At 33.2% G+C, this 22,058-nt stretch overlaps 2 protein-coding genes across 2 annotated transcripts; one reads left to right on the forward strand and one right to left on the reverse strand.

Moving 5' to 3' along the window:
* The first annotated feature begins 497 nt into the window (after positions 1–497).
* Positions 498–12,646, forward strand: LOC110110440 (26S proteasome regulatory subunit S10B homolog B-like). The gene is given in 9 exon segments (XM_028700214.1): positions 498–555; positions 684–783; positions 7,514–7,633; positions 8,462–8,598; positions 8,757–8,939; positions 9,101–9,238; positions 10,563–10,754; positions 10,843–10,941; positions 12,302–12,646. Coding segments are annotated over 8 exon segments (1,044 nt in total). The 5' UTR covers positions 498–555; the 3' UTR covers positions 12,377–12,646.
* A 1,484-nt stretch (positions 12,647–14,130) lies between these two features.
* Positions 14,131–15,589, reverse strand: LOC110110456. Its single transcript, XM_020841941.2, has one exon. It carries the CDS (start codon positions 15,249–15,251, stop codon positions 14,322–14,324), a length of 930 nt encoding a protein of 309 aa, XP_020697600.1. The 5' UTR covers positions 15,252–15,589; the 3' UTR covers positions 14,131–14,321.
* Positions 15,590–22,058: the final 6,469 nt, after the last annotated feature.

Raw genomic sequence — 22,058 nt, forward strand, 5'->3', positions numbered from 1 at the left:
TCTCATTCTTTTTATCATTTTATGATAATAATTACATAAATTATAATTATTTTTTCTTTTTTTATAATAAATGTATTGCTTAGTGAGCAAATTTGAACTCACAGGATAAAACTTATGCTCAAATTTAAGCTCATGCTTCGTTTGGAACATCTTTCTTTCTGCTTTTTAAAGCAACATTTTAATATAATTTTTTTTAAATTATAAATTTTTATATTAAAAAATAATAAAAAAACTATCAAAAAGAAGATCTAAATTTTATGTCAATTTCACTCTTAAATAAGAGATGACTCAACTTATTACTCCAAAAAAGTAGAATTAAATGAGCCATAAAAAAAAAAAAAAAAAAAAAAAAAAAAAAAAAAAAAAAAAAAAAAAAAACCAATGAGCCATATTACTTCAAATTTTTTATGAAAGATGCTCCATTCCTTAATTGCCCTATGCTCTTTACATTTATTTTTCCTTGGTTACCCATCATCGATTGAGTATCTCGTCGGCGGCGACCGGATACGGCGAGCTATTAGCGGACTTGCGTCAGTGCCTACCAACTCCTCGCTGGTAAGGTGGGCCGGTGCAGCTCTCCTTTCCTTGTTTTTAGAAAAAATCGAAGGGGACTGGACCCCTTGTCTTACCTTCCTTGACGACCTAGATTTCTACTCTGACTTTTTAAATTGTCAAAGATAAAGATGACCGATGCGGATGACGCCGCCCGCCGTCGCAGCGTGGTGAACGACTATCGTAAGAAGCTTCTCAACTACAAGGAGCAGGAATCCAGGGTCCGAACGGGTGCGCCTCTCTACACTACAATCTCGATCATTATTTGTTTTTTTTTTTTCTCAGTACCTTGCTCTGATCTGGTATGTGTACCGGTTTCTGGAGGATTTAAGGGTTAACGTTTCGGTTCTCTCGTAGTGGGGCGGTGCTTGAACTTCTTAATTTGTTCGTATCTGCACTGATTTGTGTGGAATGTTAGGGCTAGGTTAAGTTCTAGGTATCACACTACCATCGTTCCTCGTGCTGTGTGTATGCGAGTATCTGTTAAATGCTTTTTCATCTCAGTTTTTTCTTTCCTTTTCTTCCGGACGTTTTGCATTCTTGTTATGGATCCCTAGGCTTTGGATGCATATTTTTCTTCATCTTTTGTTTGAATTTATTTCTTTCTTGATTATATTGTATTAATTCAAATTATGCATGCAACTGTACTGCTCAAAAATAGTGTGGTCAGAGATATTGGAGAGATTAGTGATCATTCTTAATCTAAAAAGAAGTTATTAGATTATTAAATGAAAATTGAAAGAACTAGTCTGTCATTTGTGTTTCTTTGCAAGATTGTAAATCGATTGGAGAGATTAGCCTCATCTCTGATTTCACTTAGGATAGTAAAGTTAAGGCGATTCCAATGGTTATTACGTAATGCTTAATTGAAATGTTAAACCATTATGATTGGAGGAATGCTATTTTAGAGTTGTCTGCAATCTGATCGCCCTTATTGCTAGAATGCTTGCCATAGTATTGATGATATAAAATATTGAATGATTTAAGTTAAGGAAATACTACGTTTTATAACAAGTACAATAGGTAATTTAATGCTTTCTTCATCATGAATCAACTTCACGAAGGAGTTAGTTATCTCAATGCAGTAATTCTGTTTTTCGTAATGGAGTTTAGATGATTTGTAGCAAAAAAAAAAAGATATTCTGTTTGTTTCTATGGTAAATTTTGGACATATGGTGAGCCTATGCAAAGGCTAATTTTTTTACAATGTTTGATTCACAAACACAACAGATAGATGTCTATATGAGAATGTAAACGTCTGCATAATTTAAGAAAATGAATGATTTTTTGTAAATTATATGTGTAGCTTTGACCCGAAAAACCATAAGAATAATCCACCAAGAACAAGCTTCTTTTGTGGCCATTTTCAATTTTAAAATTTTGGAAATTTTTTTCTTAAAGTTTGATTTTATATTGTAGAGAACTAGAGATCAATTAAGCACAAATTGACCTGAACTAAATTATTCCATTAAGAAGAAACTAAATTTTATAAGATTAAAATTTTAATTTGAATGATGTAGATGAAGAAGAGTGTACAAAAGTAGTTATATGTCTGCTTTTGTAAAGGTTTACAAATTATGTATAATTATTCTAGATCAGATCCATAATAAATCATTTACAGCAATTATCAAATATTGTTTAGGCCTGCTGCATTGGAATTTACTTTGAGTCAAAAAGTATTCTTGGCCTTGACGAGATTCTTGAGGGTATCTTTAACTTTTTCTTTCTCAAATTTTCATCTTGCATGAGCAAAGGATGAAATTGAAATTGGAGCCTTTTAAGGATCCTCAAATGTCGTTGATTTGATTTGAGAGTTAATGCAGGCCACATGAATTAATTAGGCTTATAAAAGCTAGCCTAGGCTAACTGAAGTGACCTGGGTGCAGCTTAGGTTGTGTTTCATGTAGTCTCCAAGTGCATGCCTTCAATGCTATTGTACTACCTCCAAGAGATGGCACAAGGCATCACTTCTAGTAGGAGGCAATCTTCATTATCTTTAATAAGTGGAAGTACTTCACACCACCTCCAGCTAGAGGCAATTTTGTTTATCAATTCTTCTTCTTGGAGGTATCACGTGGTATGCCTCTAGTTGAATATATATATATATACATATACATGTATACAATTTAATGATAGTTCCTCAGCACTTCTTTTATTCCTTCCCAAATTAATTAAAGCCATGTAATTGTTGTGCTTTAGATGTCTATTGATCTTCAAAAATATATGCTAAGCCCGAAAGTAGGGGTTACAAAAAGCATGAATCGTTCTCAACATTTATTGCTAAGATATCTATGGATTTATAACCATAAAATTTAAGTATGAAGATGGGGGTAGAGGTGGCACATTCAAGTTTTTTTTGGGTCTTTGTCCATTCCTTCCTTGCATGCTATGAATTTGTGAAAGATAGGTTTTAAGCTCAAAGGTGTGGGTTGGAGAAGTTCATTTGAATTACTCTTGGCCTTTATCACTCGTAGGTTATATAAGGATTGGTCTTATGCTCAAAGGCAGTGGTCTAGGTGGCTAAGTTTGTGTGAATTCTCATAGGTAACAAAATTTGAGTAGATTCCAATTGGTGGGAGTATGCAAAATTTACATGTTTAATTCCTATTTTACTGATTTTCTTACTTTATTTTAACCATGGTATTCTCTTATAAAAGATTTGGAATTATGGATCTTATAATATTTTTAAAGTTATTCAATTTTTTTAATTGAGCCATATGTTTGAACCTGAGAACTTGTAATGTTTCAAGCTTTTTAGCTTGCATCAATGAAAGTGGTTAATATTTTGAGTGATGCAAAGGCAATGTCATCCTTATAGAAACTAAGATATTTTCTTGTTGCCTCATATAGGGGTTTTTAGGATTATATATGGTTGAAGTTAAAGAAACTAAGTTCTAATCTATGATGCACCGATTCTTCTCAAAGAGGCATGCAGTGTCTGACACGACACACGTCCTACATGTTTCAGACACTCCGAAAATGTGTTCGATTAAAAAAATATTAAATACAAATTGAACACGCGTGTCCGACACCTGTGTCTTAAATACTTTATCAATTTTTTTTTTTTAAAAAAAATATAAATTCTTGTGTTTAAAATTTTCATTTATTTAAAATATAAAAACTAGATTTTTTATTTCATATCCACAACACCAATTCAATCTCCCATTCATCTAATATTCTCATTTTCATTTCTTTTTGGCAAGCCGCGATTTTGTTTTCACAAGAATGCCCAATGTCATCTCAACATTGACGTCTGGCGTTGTTACACATTGTCATTTCAAAATCATTTCAACATCAAAGGCTGACACTGTCTTGACATTGATGCTCGATGCTAGCAATTTATACACCCACAACTTAACATCTCATATTTGTTTGACGTCGTCTTAACATAGACGATTAACGTCATGTCAACATTGATGGCAGATACCCGGACGTCCTCTTGACATCAACGCCTAATACTTACTGCATAACATCGATGCCCGACTCTCAACAACATTGTTGTCTCCTCTCTTGATGCCTGATATATGGCATCGACACCCAACTCTAGACATCTTAATATTAATCATTTTAAACACAAGTTCTAGTCAAATGACTTATTATTTCTAAATTATTTTTAATATTATACTTGTTCATTTTTTATATACTATTTTTAAATATAAAAATTGTAATACCACGTCCAACCTGTGTTCATGTCCTATATCTTCAATAATTGGCTTGTCCCGTGTCCGTATCGTCGTGTCCGTGTCTGTGCATCATAGGTGCTAATCATTGCAAGGGTGTTGCTCGAGTGAGATTCTTTACAAGTACTACCCACTCCCATGACATTATTGACAATATTTTCTTGGGCCAATAGTCCAAGCAATGTCCTTAGAAAATGCACATTTTATTTAGAGCAGTGCATGTCTTTCCAAGCTTTTTAACTATAATTGTAAGGAATTGAATCCTTGGAGAGTTGGAAGTGCCATTCCAACATCCTTATGTTGCTTGTTGTTATAGGAGGAGACTAGGATGTCTCCTTATGTTGGAGCTATAATAACAACTTTGTAATTTAGATCAAGGGATTTAGTTAATCAAAGCCCTGCTGTAGCCTCATTTGTTGAAAAGAATGTTCTTTTTGACTGGTGCCTTATATTGTCAATGGAAGGTGTTGCCATCTAGAGGGGGCAAATTTGATCTAGTCATTCTTCTAGAGCTTTGATATAGCAAGGTAATCTCCAAATGCCATTAGAATTATGTAAGATTATAAGAAATTGAATTTCAATTTGATTTACTGGGAGCGTAAGTAGGTCTTTTTGAGCAATTTCAATTATAATGCCTGCTAACAATTATGACCTGGGCATTGTAGGAGGCATGCTGTTTGCCCTTAAGGGAAGGTAGCCTAAGACAAAATTTCTTCAACCACTTCCTAATGCGATGCTACTTTTTTGACATGGGATTTCCCCTCAGTGACCATTAACCTTTTTTCAAAACTAATCAAAGGATTTCAATTTGGGTTGTGGTTTGGGCAAATTTTGATGATTGTAGCTCTGCCTTGTATCAACTTAAGAAGTTTATAATGTGTGGCTTGGGTTAATGTTTCAATGATCATAGCCTCTTCTGAGATTGAATGAAAAAGTGAGCTTGGAGCTATGGCTTGAGCTAATGCCTTGATGATGATGGCAACCTTGACCAAGGCTTTGAAGAGCATCTCTTTTGGGATTTTGTCTTCTGAGAATGCAAATCTTGTCAAACTCTCTTTAACTGTACCACAATGGGACCTTGCTTACAAAGGAAGGAATTTCGATGTTGCCCAAGCCATAACCCTAAAAAATTCTCATTGTGTTGGCGGTTGATGTGACAAAATCTATTAATATGTTGAAAACTTTGTTAACATGATTTTGATGACTGTTAACGTTTATTAATGTGCTGAATTATTTAACATTCTAGCAGCCTTTATTCATATGGTAATGATGATTGAATACTCATCTAGATTTTGGCATTGTAGCTGAAGTCACAACAAAAATTATCCTTCAGGGAGGAGCCTTTTCTAATGCCCTATAGTTAGACTAAGAGCTAAGCTCTTAATATTTTTTCAGCTATCATGCTACTATGGTGGCAATTTTAAACTTTATTGAGGTATGTTGGAGAAATTGCATCACTTTTGAGGCTAAATAATCACAAATGTTGGTTGGTGACATTTCCTCGACTTTATCTTGTTGGTGAGGACTAAAGCTACCTAAAGTTGTTATTACCTCCATCATCGAAGTTGGGCTTACATGGATAATCTTACTTTACTCCCAAACGGAGGAGCTTCGGAACTCGATAGAACTTTTATGGTGATTTACAATGATGCCATAAGAATGATTCAAGAATGAAAGCTAGAAGCAAGAGGAGTTTATGCAAGTAAAGGCTTTTTGTTTAATTGAGCTTTAAAAGCTAATTTGGGCCAATACTTAGGGTTCATTTAAGTAGGTTGCAGCTTTTTGTTGACATTCCAACTCATGTTTTTCTGTAATGCACATCACATCAATTCTCATGATACTATAAAAAAACTCAGATGGAGATATTTTTTGCTCTCTTTATTTTTTCATCAATTGTTTTGACACAAAAATATCTTTCATAATTGGTCTTTGTGACACGATTTCAAATTGGTTCATCAAAATTGACGTAATATGGTGGCAAGGATATGATACTTAAGCGATCAATGGACATTTGAGAAAAATTATGTCAGATGTATTAGAGGGCGAACTGAGAAGCAATATTTTGGTTGACTCTATGTTGATTGAAAAGACTTCTACTTATTATGAATTAGATTCATTACATTATAGAGATAAGATTGTATACATCAAATCCTTTCAGAATCATGCATTATTTAAACCTTATATGTAAATTGACTTGTCCTTGGAATATTATCATTGGTCAAATTATTCTTTGTGATCTCATGAACATTCTCATCTATGAACTATTACTATTATCAGGAGTCTTATTGGCTATTTGATTGAGTGTATTATGATTGTAATCCATTTGAAATGGGAGAGATTATTATTGTTTGGGTGTTTGATTGAGTTTAAAACAAATTTTAAGTATTTCTCTTAGGGGGTTTGAATGCCTCCGACAATTCCTTTTTGGGTGAATTTGAATTTAGCTAGAACTGAGTGAATTCCAAGTTCTTGCGTTCTCTAATAGCTTCGAGCTCATCTCAGCGCTTCTGAAGTCTGTTATCCCAATGCTTTTGAATACCATTAACTCTCTTATCCCCCACAATATTTGGCATCCACAATATTTGGCACCCCACAAAGGTCTTTGGCTCTCCCTGTCCCTATGATCTCCTTTATCTCCCCCCAGCACTCACAACCTTATCGGTTGTCCTCACACTCTCCCAATGCTCGCTTTCTATCCCCATGTCGTTGGCGACCATGCCAACAACATTAACCCCAATCATCATCACTGACCTTGTCGTTCTTCTGTTCTTTTTGTTTTTAAGTTTTAAAAGAACATATTAATAGAAAATATATATTAAAAAAATATTAATTATAAATTTTAATTTCATTTTACTTCCAACCAAATGAAAAAATAAAATAATTCTTGAATTATTTTACAACCGACAAAAAAATCCTGAGTATGTCAAGTAAATGTATTGTAGTTATTTTACACCGCATTAGAAACATAGCCCCCTTAAAGCATTTGCTTCTTATTGCCATCCTGCTTTGTGAAAAAAATTCATCTTTTTTTAGTCAGTTTAATAACCTGTTGAACTCTGTCCTTTGGACATCATTGAACTCTTTCCCCAAACCTCCTCTCTATTTGAGGCTGCAGTTGGGCAAAAACTTCATGTTAAAAGGCTCATTTAAATCTATGAGATAATCTTATTGCATGAAATTCTTACAGTTGGCATAATGCTTCTTCAAACATATGCATTTTCCCTATTTTAAATTACTAATTTCTTGGGAAAATAATTATTTTAGTTGCAATTTGTTTGCAGCCAGGGAGAGCCTGAGAAATGCAAAGAAAGAGTTTTCTAAGACTGAAGATGACTTGAAGTCACTCCAAAGTGTTGGTCAAATTATTGGAGAGGTTCTTCGGCCTCTTGATAATGAACGTTGTAAGTTATTTTTATTGCTTTATTATTTTTATTGCTTTATTAGAATACTGATTTGCCATTTTACCAAAATGTTGGCCAAATTATTGGAGAGGTTGTTCAGCTTCTTTATCAATGGCATCTTTGATTGCATGAGAGAATAATAACATCTACTTTGGTAGTCGACATTTCTTAACTTGAGTGTGAGATTCCGCCTTTATTGGTGTTATACTTGGTCACATTATTGAAGAGTCAAATTATTAAGGAATGTTTCCTAATTTGTTGGATATATTTAATAACCTTCTTTCTGTTGTGGGATTTCTGTTTCTATGCTCTATGAATTGTTTGGCTTTCACACACGTTTTTGAAAAAAATAAATTCGTTGAAACTCTTTTCTATTTGCTCCTTGTAATGATTTGATGTGAGTCCTTAACCTAATTTGAAACTGCTCCTTTACCTAAATTGAATCAATTGAGTTGCTTAATTTGATCCTGATCCTTTGTCACAATTATGACTGATTGGCTTAAGTAGCTCACAAGAAAGGGCATCTTACAAACCTTAGTGCTCTTATGTGCTTGCAAAGCTCTATAATATTGCAGCTTGCTATTCTTTTCAGTGGTTTTTTTATGGTACAAAAGAGTATTCATAGCTAAAAACTATATATTCTCGACTAAGTATATCAGCAGATGAGGAAGTTTTTATAACTTCTTTGCTGAGAAGTTTATGTTACAATTCATATGCGCTATCATACTCATGCCGAGGATTTATATAATACATTTTCGATATAGTTATTTCTTCACATTTTTTTTTCAAATTATTGACATCGATGTGGCTTTTATTTTTTATCTGCAGTGATAGTTAAGGCTAGTAGCGGTCCTAGATATGTTGTTGGTTGCCGAAGCAAAGTTGATAAAGATAAGCTGACATCTGGGACACGTGTAGTACTTGATATGACCACCCTTACAATAATGCGTGCTCTTCCTCGAGAGGTACATCCCACTAAAGATATGGTGTTATATATATACTTCGATAAAACGAGAAAGGCATATTTTATTTTATTGATGTTTTCCTTGCCTCTTTAACATTTTTATGATGTGTAAATTGATGTTTTGATCTGATTACACATTATTTTGATTACCTTTGACAGGTTGACCCTGTTGTTTACAACATGCTTCATGAGGATCCTGGCAATGTAAGCTATTCCTGCAGCTGTATTTGTTAACTTCCTTTTGGTTACTTGTAGGTTGTATCCAGTGCCATTATTGACAAATATATTGGTGAAAGTGCTAGATTGATAAGGGAGATGTTTGGTTATGCAAGAGATCATCAAGTACGTACCTATTCACTTTTCCTCTACCGTTCTCCATTTTTCCTGAGTGATGGAACCTAAAATTTGGTGTCTTTCCTTTCTTAAAAGTGGCTTCATTGCATTAAGTTGAATGTTAATGATTAAGACATAGAATTATCTAACGTTTTTCTATATTTATGTAGCCATGCATTATTTTCATGGATGAGATTGATGCCATTGGTGGTCGCCGGTTTAGTGAGGGAACTAGTGCTGACCGGGAGATTCAAAGAACACTAATGGAGCTGCTCAATCAGTTGGATGGATTTGATCAACTTGGAAAGGTGTTCATTTACCGTATTTTTTATTTAGTTGTGATGTGTGGCATGAATGAATAACTTTAGGGGCTGTTTGGTATCGGATTTATCGTGGGATTTAAGTCGGATTTACGCTAAATCCAGCCAAACGGTTTTTGTGTGCGCGTTAAATCCCGGATTTACGGATTTACAGCTTAAATCCCAGATTTACCAAATCCATCAGTTCGGCGGATTTAACGGGATTTAACATTAGAAGCTCGCGAAAGGGAGAAAGTTAACTTCACAGTCAATGAACTCATGTTCTTGCTCCCGATCAAAATGTCGTAACTTCCGATCCGACAGGAAGAAAGTTAACTTCACAGCCAGCTAGCTCATGTTCTTGCTCTTTTTTTTTTTTTATCGCTCATGTCCTTGCTTACTTTAATGTCATGCAGTATTTTGAATGTTCTAGCATTCCTTAACGAGGTCATGTTTTAATGGGGGATTTTCATATATGTCACAAAGTTCTTATATATTTACATCTTTAATGTCTAATTCTTTATATTTACTTATGTATCACTTCAATATTTGGATCACATCAAAGTATATGCATGAAATGGTGTGTTTTACTTTAAATAAGTTAATATTAGTATTTTTGATGTGATTTAGATATTTGAGTGTTATGGACCTAAATTTAATGATTTAGGTGTTAGATATGTAAATATATAAAAATTTTGTTGTATATATGTTAACCTCCCTATTATTCTACTTCATTATTCACAAATTAATTGATTCATTTCTTGATGTTCGAAAATTCTTGTGCATTTATTTTTCTGAAAAAGGTTATAGTTCTTGCTTTCTGTCGCATATTCCATTTGACGCCATGTAAAATTGTTGCCTGAGTTTGAAACAGCACCTAGATTAAAATGTTACATCATATTCTATTTATTATGGCTGTAAATAGGAACCACCTTAATCGTTTTTCCATCATGAAAGGATATTTCTCCTATCTTGAGATGGGCCTCATTTCTAAGGTTTCGTTTGGACGGCTTTTTTTGTTGCTTTTTAAAGTAGCTTTTTAGTAAAAAAATTAAAAATTTTATATTAAAAAGCTGCTTAAAAAAGCAACAAGAAAGTCATCCCAAACGAAGCCTAAATCTATCCATGTCTGTTCAAGGTTGCATCCATGAAAGTTATTTAGTCAAGGTAGTCGGAGTATGAGAAAATTGTTTTTAAATACATGATTGCTTTGACTGTTCATCAATGAAGACTGAACCGTTTGGCACAACCTTTTCTGCTTATAACTTTCAAGTGTTCCTTCTGATTCCTGATAGAGGACTTGGTTTTTATTATTTAAATTAATGTGCATTAGGTTAAAATGATCATGGCAACGAATCGTCCTGATGTTCTTGACCCAGCTCTTCTCCGTCCGGGTAGGTTGGACCGGAAGATAGAGATCCCTTTGCCAAATGAACAATCCAGGATGGAGATTCTTAAGATTCATGCAGCTGGCATAGCAAAGCTTGGTGAAATAGACTATGAAGCAGTTGTCAAATTAGCTGAAGTGAGTATATTTCATGTCTCAATTTTAGAAGACAGTATTATAAACTGTAATTACTGTTTCTAATCCCAGCCAATGTTTTGGATTCCAGGGCTTCAATGGTGCTGATCTTCGAAATGTCTGCACTGAAGCAGGAATGTCCGCAATTCGCGCAGAACGCGACTATGTAATTCATGAGGACTTCATGAAGGTAAGTCTCAGTATTTGGCCTTCTTCATCTTTGCTTGGTTTCCAGGCAAGGGAAAGAATAAGTAGAGTTATTATGCTATTCTGATCAAGATTTCTTCACTAATTCGAAGGGAAATGCCCATAAGATTTACTTGAGCTGATCTTTGGGTTGTCATGTTCTTCCTCTATATCTCTCTCAATGCTAATTCCTCCATCTCTCCCAATGCTATTCCTCTATCAATGCCATGAAGACGTTCGTCTTCTTCATTTTGCGCATGAGTTATTATGAAATCCAGCTGTGGCGATCTTTCTTGGATATGTCCCAAGCCCATTTGTTTTCTGCTAATCATCTATTTACCAACATAGTTTAAAAAAACTTTACTTCTCTGATTTTTTTTTCTTGATGTCCATAGATTTCCTTTCATAATACTTTCAGAAATTATTTATGAATGTTTGTATGCTTCACCCAATGTGATATGCTAAGCTGTCCATCTTATCGGTTTCAAGTTCTTTGCTGAATAAACGTTGCCACACTTCTTAACCCACCATATCCTTTCTACTGCCGCTGTCCCCTTCAATTAATAAAATCATTTCATAGTATTTCAACCTGAAAAATCATAAAGTTGGCTTTATTGGCTTCTCATCTCAAGCTTGGTTTTGGATGGCTTACTATTTTATAAAATTGTTGTGAAAAAAGTAATTTTTCAAAGTTGTAGTGCAGTTTCCTAGTAAATTTTTTTTTTTATATTCACAAAAAAAAAGTGACCAAACAAAAATTGTGATTGTGATATGAAAAGTAAGGTTGGAAAAAAGCTGTCCCAAATGAAGCCTCGATCTCAACTGTGCCACTAGGGGTGTCAATTTTGGATCACGGGTTGGGTTCGGGTCGAACCTAAAACTGACCTGACACTATTCGGGTCAACCCAAACCAGACCCATTTTTGCAAACGGGTCGATTTTGTGGACCTGAACACGACCCGCTTCGGGCCTGGGTCAAGCTGACACGACCTGAATGAGCCGGAGTCATGAAAAAATTACTAGTTTTCATGTAAATCTCAGCTTTTCGGGTCAAAAATAGGTCGAAAATGTGTCAATCTCGCCGGGTAAAAAACGGGTCAAAGGGTCAACCCGAACCCGACCTGATTTTTAAAACAGATCGAATTGTTCAACCCGAACCCGACCCGTTTCAGGTTGACCCTAACCCGGAATTTTCGGGTCGGGTTCGAGTTGAGTTTTTGGGTCATGTCAAATATTGACACCCCTATGTGCCACTAAGAACTTAACTTTTAAAAAAGAAAACGAATCTTTGGTGAATTTGATTTATGTGTGATTGATTATCCGAGCATTCAAGCTTCAGTTTCATCTTCTTTTACATTTCCACAGGCCGTGAGGAAGCTCAATGAGGCCAAGAAGCTTGAATCAAGCGCGCACTACAACGCAGACTTCGCCAAGGACTGAACTGATACCACCCTTTGCTTCTTCTTATTCCTTCTTTCTCTATATGAAGTTATTAAGTCCTTTAAATTAATTTCAAGTATTAATGCTGTGATGAATGTGAAGTTTTGCTCGTCATCTTTGAGTTCTTTCTTTTCTCCAGCCTGCAAAGATTGTTGTTGCTGAAGTCAGAACTGTATGTTATTCACTCTAATATTATGTTGGCTTGATGATACCATTTAATTAATGGCTTATAAATCTTTTTTATATATGATACAATGTTTATATTATTTCTATGGTGGGTAAGAGTTTTTTTATTGTAAATAGTGAATGTTAAGAGTTATATATTGAATATTTAAATTTTATTATTCGCATATTTTAGCACCTCTTTTGACTCCGTTGAGGATGGTTTCTCTCCTGAATTTGTCGGATCATCGCTAGGCATTGATTTCTTTTTGCTACAAGATCATTTTTCGCATGGATCCCAATCCGTCGATACCTTCGATTGCAAGTTCTTAATGGTGGAAAAGGATGTGCGAATGTTAATGGAGGTTGACGAAGTTAGGGATTTTGATGATGGGTGGTAGTTTTTATTTCATTTTAATATTTGGGTGTTATAAAGCAGTAAGAAAGATGTTACAAATGAAGTCTTAGGTTTTATTTGGGACGGTTTTTTTATTGTTTCTTAAAACAGTTTTTTAGTATATAAATATTAATTTTTGTATTAAAAAATTATTTTATGAAACAATAAGAAAGCAGTTTCAAATAAAATATTATTTATTTATGATTGTAAGTGAATATAGTATGGATTTCACTCAATCAAATCAAAGGAAGAGACAACTAAATAGCCACCAAGCTAAATTTGGAAAAGAGAACTCCCAATTTGTATTGTAAAATATGATGATGCATGTATAGAAATAGCAATAGTGATGTAATGATAAAAGTCATAATCATGAAGTCACATAATTATATGAAATGAACTATTTAGCTTTTTTATATTTCATCTCTTTACTTTACAAGTATTTATAGAGGATTTACTTCATGCCTAATCCAAATCATTAAGGAGAAGCTTATTTAAGACTACTCGAAATCTTTAAAGAGACTGTGTCAAATCAAGCCTACCTCCATGGCCCATCTAATGTCTATTTAGGATTCTTTTGAGACAACTTTGTTACTGTTTTGTAAAGCAGTTTTTTAATACAATAATTTTTTGAATTAGAAATTTTTGTACTAATAAGCTGCTTTAAAAAGCAATAAAAAAGTTGTCTCAAAGTAAATCATCTTCCAACACATTTTCAATCAAATTTTAGAGTTAGGAGAGTTTTTTTTTCTCACCCTTTAGCACAAAAGCTTTGTAGGTACCCTCAACATATTTTAATCTCCATGAATTTATTGGAAACAGGCTTCTGCTATTTTCTTGTTGAGATTATCTTATCTAGCTTCTCATGTAAGAGAGAGAGAGAGAGAGAGAGAGAGAGAGAGAGAGAGAGAGAGAGATTGCTAAATGAAAATCAACATAATCTTAAAGAAAGTGCAACTATAGTTAAACACTAATATAGAGAGGCAACCAAAGTCACAGTTTGTGGCATACAGAATAATTATTGAAGGCCCATTTCAATGTGAAACCTATCTGTCATCTCCAAATTTGTGGCTTTATTGATCAAACACCAGCTGTTACCAACCTTCTCTCCCATGCTCCTTCTCCTTCCCCCATGTGACTGCCAACCCATCTCTCTCTCTCTCTCTCTCATAACATTGATGAAAAGGTGAAAAAACAAAGGCATTGCAGTCTTTCCAATTAAAAACTCGGATCATACAATCATAATAATAATAAAGTTCTTACACAAACATGAAAGAATTTTCATCGACTCCACCACGCATTGAATTCTGTCAGTTACCTTTCTATTAGCTTGATAAAAGCTTTTATCGAATCACTTACAAATCAACCAATCCCAACAAAGCCATCACATCACTCAACCAGCTTCCAAGCGTTCAGAAAAAGACAGAAATCAGAATAACTACTACATCCATTTCCTCCCATCAGAGAACTCAAAGAAGAAGAAGAAGAAGAAGAAGAAGAAGAAGATAATGATGGCTTGAATATGAACAATGCATGCCTTAACCCACTAGCCGGGGTAAAAAGCCAACCATGAACATCCCAGTACACTTCCAGCTTCACCTTACTCAAAGAAATTATCTCATTCCCTCTAAATTTCCACTGCAAATGCCTCACATGAACCACTTCCATCCCATCAATCTTGATCACCATTTCAGACTCCATATTCATGACAGAGGAGCTTATTTCACACTCTATAGAAACCTCATGGAATCTCCCTTTCTCATCAAACTTAGCTCGTGTAACAAATCTCTTCTTCCCAAACACATGCTCTTTCTTTGAAACCAGCATAGCTTCAATAACAGCAGGCGGCGAGCCTGTTCTCCGGTAAGCTTCCTTCTTAAGATCACCAAGAAGCAGAACCACTTCATTGTCTGAAACAACTGCGACATAGTAATCAGACAAAGGCTCTGGTGAGGAGTTATCTTCATCGCAGAATTTGGCGTTTCTGAGGTCCCAAATAACGTCGACTGGCTTATTTCCTTGAATGGTGAAACGCTTAGAGCCATGGCGGCGCCAGAAATGCCATGGCCGCATCTCTACTTTGCAACTACTGTTGGTTTGATTGTCGCCATTGATGGAGATGGAGAGGCCTCGTGTGAGGAGGTTTCGGCACCATGTGATGGTGATGAGGGTGAAGTGGCCGGCTGCTTTGGTGCGGTAGATGAGGATGACTAAGTTTTGGGCGAGTTTGGGGGAGGGGAAGGAGGAGGAGGAGGAGAAGAGGCTGTTGCTGGAGATTGATGAGGAGAAGCAAGAAGGAACAGGGAAAAGATCTTGCATTTCTTCTTTCTGTGGCTGTGGGACTGTATGTCTGGTTTGTTCTCTTTGGCTTGTTGGATGTGCTGATTTTATGTATGATATGTTTGTTTATTATTGAGAGAGATCAAAAGAAAGAATATTGATTTTGGAGGAATATAATGAAGAGAGTTTTATTTATTTAATGGCTTATAGTATGAATTTGAGTTACATATTTTATGATTTAATATTCAATATATTCATTTTTTAAAGCTTTTTTTGGAGCTTAAGGGGATGAAGAAAAATAAAGAGCAATCCCTTCTTTTAACATATAACATATACTTTTACTATTTTGTAATATGGTATATTAAAAGGAGTTAGTTCATGAGAATTTTTTTTTATAGGAAAAATCACATGCATGCTTTCATAAAGTTATGGTTGTGATTTCTTCGATCAATATTTGATTGAACATTATTTAAATTTTTTGTACTAAAAAGTTGTTTTAAGAAGCAGTAAGATAGTCGTACCAAACGAAGCCTAGATGAGTCTATAGAAGAGAATGAGTAGTAGTAGATAAAGGAATAAAATAGTATAAAAGTATATTGGCCAAATCTCTATGAGCTCCTTCATTACAAAAAGTAGTTGATAAAGGAATAGATTAAATATGAATTTCTAGGTTCACATAACTACGCCTTTTAAAATTTAAATTTTCATTTACTATGTATTTGCTTTTCATACTATAAATCATATGCTACTCTTCACTAGTAGGAAATTATTATGGAACTTCTTAAATTAACCAAATTAGAACATTGTAATTATATCATTAACAATACCTTAATCTCAATTATTCAAATTTGATTTTATGAATCTTCATTTTTTATTCGTTTATGCAGAGTGTTTGAGATATTAATTCACTTTTAAATAATTTATATCAGCACAGCTTTTGGCCTACTTGTTTTTAGTCAAAATCCTTTGACTCCAGCACGTTTATTGACTCATCAACCGTGTGCATTTTATACTTTATTATGTATGTATCAAAATTATCCGATTCTACTTTCAGTCGGCTTATTTTCAATAGGTTGAACCCCAAAATTTTTAATATTAATTTATTCTTCATAATTTTATCACGCATCAATCTTAATACTTTCACTTCCATTACATCCAAATTAAATAGGGATTTTTACATACGTAACACCTAAAACTATTGAAAATATATATTTAACATCTAAATTTTTATATTTACTAATATACCACATAAAATCCTTTTTTCCTTCTATTCCACCACTCCATTGAAGTGATGAAATACTTATATTCACTGTGAAAGAATGTCATTGACAGGGAAGACAACCGTTGTTAGTGATTTTTGACGGAAGGTTTAAACGGAATGTTAGCATTGATTAAAATAGGGGTTTTAGGTGGCATATTAGTAAATATAAAAGTTTAGGTGTTAAATATGTATTTTTAATAGCTTTAGGTGTTATGTATGTAAAAACCCCAATTAAATATCAATATTTATTTTATCATTCAATGTTTAGATCCATAAAACTTGTCGGTCGAATTAAAATTTTGTAAAATTAAAAGATTATAAAAATATATTAAAAATATCAAAATTGTTATTTTCACATATGTATATATATAGAACAAAAAAAATCTATTTTGTATTGTATATTTGCACAATGCTGAGACGTAAAACTTCTGCACTAACGCCGCATAAATTCTAGCCCGCAACATTATATATAGAAGCACAAATAATTAATCATTTTCATAAAACTTTTTTACTTTTATATTAAAAAAATATATGTTAAGATATTAATCAAAAATTTTATATTATAAATAAAAAGTTTAATAATTTATTTTAAGATAAGTAAAGTATAAATTGAAAGAGCTTTTTTCCGTTATAAAATATAAGAATATATAATATATTGATTAATGAATTAATCATTACAATTGTTTTAGAACATAATAAAAAATGTTGTAAATTGTAAGTTTTTTTATCAATATATTTTATTTTCTTAAAATTAATATTATTAAAAAATGTTTTTAAAATTGCTAATATTGATCTCAAATTTGAATCAAAAATTTTTGTGAGACATATTTAAAAAAAAAAAATGAATTTATGTGCCGTTTAGAAAAATTTTTTTTTGCAGCAACACTTTATATAATTATATATATATACTATAATATATATATATATATATTAATGGTGGGCCCATTAGGAGCTGTCCCACATGCAGAGATAGATAACTGCGTACGTCAAACTCTGAATCCAACGTTGAAAGGGCTTCGTTTTTATTTATAGTACAAAGCTTCTTCCTTTTCTTAAGGTGAATGCATGTGTTCTTTTTTATATTATAATATATTTATTAAATTTATTTTTATGTGAGTGAAATGAAATATTTTGAATAATGAATTATTTTTTTTAAAATAAGTTTAATAAATTTGAAAATTTAATCTTATAAAAATTTTTAATTATAATATTTGACCATTTTTTTTGTTCTATATATATAAATAATATATATATATATATATATATATTATAATATAATATATATATATATATATGTATATGTGTGTGTGAAAATAACAATTTTGATATTTTAATATATTTTTATAATCTTTTTATTTTACAAATTTTAATTCGACCGACAAGTTTTATAGATCTAAACATTGAATGATAAAATAAAATATTGATATTTAATTTGGATGTAATGGAAGTGAAAGTATTAAGATTGATGCGTGATAAAATTATGGAAGAATAATTAAGGAATCATCGTATTAAAAAATTTTGGGTTCGACCTATTTGAAATAAGCCGACTGAAAAGTACAATCGGAAAGATTTTATACGTACATAATAAAAATATAAAATGCACACGGTTGATGAGTCAATAAACGTACTGGAGTCAAAGAATTTTGACTAAAAACAAGTAGGCCAAAGCTGTGTTGATAGAAATTGTTTAAAAGTGAATTAATATCTCAAACACTCTGCATAAACGAATAAATAAATGAAGATCATAAAATCAAATTTGAATAATTGAGATTAGGGTATTGTTAATGATATAATTACAATGTTCTTAATTTGGTTAATTTAAAGAAGTTCCATAATAATTTCCTACTAGTGAAGAGTAGCATATGATTTATAGTATGAAAAACAAATACATAGTAAATGGAAATTTAAAGGTTAAAAGGTTTAGTTATGTGAACCTAGATGTTCAATTTATTTTATTCCTTTATCAACTACTTTTTGTAATGAAGGAGGCTCATAGAGATGGGCCAATATACTTTTATACTATTTTATTTCTTTATCTACTACTACTCATTCTCTTCTATAGACTCATCTAGGCTTCGTTTGGTACGATTTTCTTACAGTTCCTTTAAAATAACTTTTTAGTACAAAAATTTTAAATAATGTTCAATCAAATATTGATTCGAAAAAATCAACAACCATAATTTTATGAAAGCATGCATGTTGATTTTTTCCTACAAAAAAAAAATTCTCATGAACTAAACTCCTTTTTAATATACCATATTACAAAATAGTAAAAGTATATGTTATATGTTAAAAGAAGGGAATTGCTCTTTTATTTTTCTTCATCCCCTTTAAGCTCCAAAAAAAAACTTTAAAAAATGAATATATTGAATATTAAATCATAAAATATGTAACTCAAGTTCATACTAATAAGCCACCCAATAAATAAAACTCTCTTCACATATTCCCTCCAAAATCAATATTCTTTCTTTTGATCTCTCTCAATAATATAAACAAACATATCATACATAAAATCAGCACATCCAACAAGCCAAAGAGAACAAACCAGACATTACAGTCCCACAAGCCACAGAAAGAAGAAATGGCAAGATCTTTCCCTGTTTCCTTCTTGCTTCTCCTCATCAATCTCCAGCCAACAGCCCTCTTCTCCTCCTCCTCCTCCTTCCCCTCCCCCAAACTCGCCCAAAACTTAGTCATCCTCAATCTACCGCACCAAAACAGCCGGCCACTTTCACCTCATCACCATCACATGGTGCCGAAACCTCCTCACACGAGGCTCTTCCATCTCCATCAATGGCGACAATCAAAACCAACAGTAGTTGCAAAGTAGAGAATGCGGCCATGGCATTTCTGCGCCGCCATGGCTCTAAGCGTTTCACCATTTCAAGGAAATAAGCCAGTCGACGTTATTTTGGACCTCAGAAACGCCCAAATTCTGCGATATGAAGATAACTCCTCACCAGAGCCTTTGTCTGATTACTATGTTCGCAGTTGTTTCAGACAATGAAGTGGTTCTGCTTTCTTGGTGATCTTAAGAAGGAAGCTTACCGGAGAACAGGCTCGCCGCCTGCTGTTATTTGAAGCTATGCTGGTTTCAAAGAAAGAGCAGTGTTTGGAAAGAAGAGATTTGTTACACGAGCTAAGTTTGATGAGAAAGGGAGATTCCATGAGGTTTCTATAGAGTGTGAAATAAGCTCTCTGTTCATGAACATGGAGTCTGAAAATGGTGATCAAGATTGATGGGAATGGAAGTGGTTCATGTGAGGCATTTGCAGTGGAAGTTTAGAGGAATGAGATAATTTCTTTGAGTAAGGTGAAGCTGGAAGTCTACTGGGATGTTCATGGTTTGGCTTTTTACCCCGGCTAGTGGGTTAAGGCATGCATTGTTCATATTCAAGCCATCATTATCTTCTTCTTCTTCTTTGAGTTCTCTGATGGGAGGAAATGGATGCAGTAGTTATTCTGATTTCTGTCTTTTTTCTGAACGCTTGGAAGCTGGTTTGAGTGATGTGATGGCTTTGTTGGGATTGTTTGATTTGTAAGTGATTCGATAAAAGCTTATCAAGCTAATAAAAAGGTTACTGACAGAATTCAATGCGTGGTGGAGTCGATGAAAAATTCTTTCATGTTTGTGTAAGAACTTTATTATATATTATGATTGTATGATCTGAGTTTTTTAATTGGAAAGACTGCAATGCCTTTGTTTTTTTCACCTTTTCATCAATGTTTATGAGAGAGAGAGAGAGAGAGATGGGTTTGGCAGTCACATGGGGGAAGGAGAAGGAGCATGGGAGAAGGTTGGTAACAGCTGGTGTTTTGATCAATAAAGCCACAAATTTGGAGATGACAGATAGGTTCTATATTGAAGGGCCTTCAATAATTATTCTGTAATGCCACAAACTGTGACTTTGGTTGCCTCTCTATATTAGTGTTTAACTATAGTTGCACTTCTTTAAGATTATGTTGATTTTCATTAGCAATCTCTCTCTCTCTCTCTCTCTCTCTCTCTCTCTCTCTCTCTCTCTCTCTCTCTCTCTCTCTCTCTTACATGAGAAGCTAGATAAGATAATCTCAACAAGAAAATAGCAGAAGCCTGTTTCCAATAAATTCATGGAGATTAAAATATGTTGAGGGTAACCTACAAAGCTTTTGTGCTAAAGGGTGAGAAAAAAAAAAACTCTCCTAACTCTAAAATTTGTTTGAAAATGTGTTGGAAGATGATTTACTTTGAGACAACTTTATTGCTTTTTAAAGCAGCTTATTAGTACAAAAATTTCTAATTCAAAAAAATTATTGTATTGAAAAAAACTGCTTTACAAAATAGTAAGAAAGTTGTTCGAAAAAACCCTAAAAAGACATTAGATGGGCCATGGAGGTAGGCTTGATTTGACACAGACTCCTTAAAGATTTCGAGTAGTCTTTAAATAAGCTTCTCTTAATGATTTGGATTAGGCATAAAGTAAATCCTCTATAAATACTTGTAAAGTAAAGAGATGAAATATAATAAAGCTAAATAGGTTCATTTCATGTAATTATGTGACTTCATGATTATGACTTTTATTCATTAACATCACTATTGCTATTTCTATACATGCATCATCATATTTTACAATACAAATTGGGAGTTTTCTCTTTTCCAAATTTAGCTTGGTGGCTATTTAGTTGTCTCTTCCTTTGATGTGATTGAGTGAAATCCTTACTATATTCACTTACAATCATAAATAAATAATATTTTATTTGGAATTGTTTTCTTACTGTTTCATAAAATATTTTTTTAATACAAAATTAAGATTTATATACTAAAAAACTGTTTTAAGAAGCAATAAAAAAAACCGTCCAAATAAACCTAAGACTTTATTTGTAACATCTTTCTTACTGCTTTATAACACCCAAATATTAAAATGAAAATAAAAAACTACCCACCCATCGTCAAAATCCCTAACTTCATCAACCACCATTAACATTCACACATCATTTTTCCGCCATTAAAAACTCGCAAGCGAAGGCATCGATGAGATTGTGATCCAAGCGAGAAATGATCTTGTAGCAAAAGACATCAAATGTCTAGCGATTATCCGACAAATTCAGGAAGAGAAACCATCCTCACACGGAGTCAAAAGAGGTGCTAAAATATAGCGAATAATAAAATTTAAATGTTCATATATAAACTCTTAACATTCACTATTTACAATAAAAAAAACTCTTACCCACCATAGAAATAATATAAACATTGTATCATATGTAAAAAAGAATTTATAAGCCATTAATTAAATGGTATCATCAAAACCAACATAATATTAGAGTGGAATAACATACAGTTCTGACTTCAGCAACAACAATCTTTGCAGGCCTGGAGAAAAGAAAGAACTTCAAATATGACGAGCAAAAACTTCACATTCATCACAGCATTAATACTTGAAATTAATTTAAAGGACTTAATAACTGCATATAGAGAAAGAAGGAATAAGAAGAAGCAAAGGGTGGTATCACGTTCAGTCCTTGGCGAAGTCTGCGTTGTAGTGCGCGCTTGATTCAAGCTCTTGGCCTCATTGAGCTCCTCACGGCCTGTAAGAAAATGTAAAAGA

The sequence above is a fragment of the Dendrobium catenatum genome, unplaced genomic scaffold (genome assembly GCF_001605985.2).
Source record: "Dendrobium catenatum unplaced genomic scaffold, ASM160598v2 fragScaff_scaffold_1470, whole genome shotgun sequence".
NCBI classification, from domain to species: domain Eukaryota; kingdom Viridiplantae; phylum Streptophyta; class Magnoliopsida; order Asparagales; family Orchidaceae; genus Dendrobium; species Dendrobium catenatum.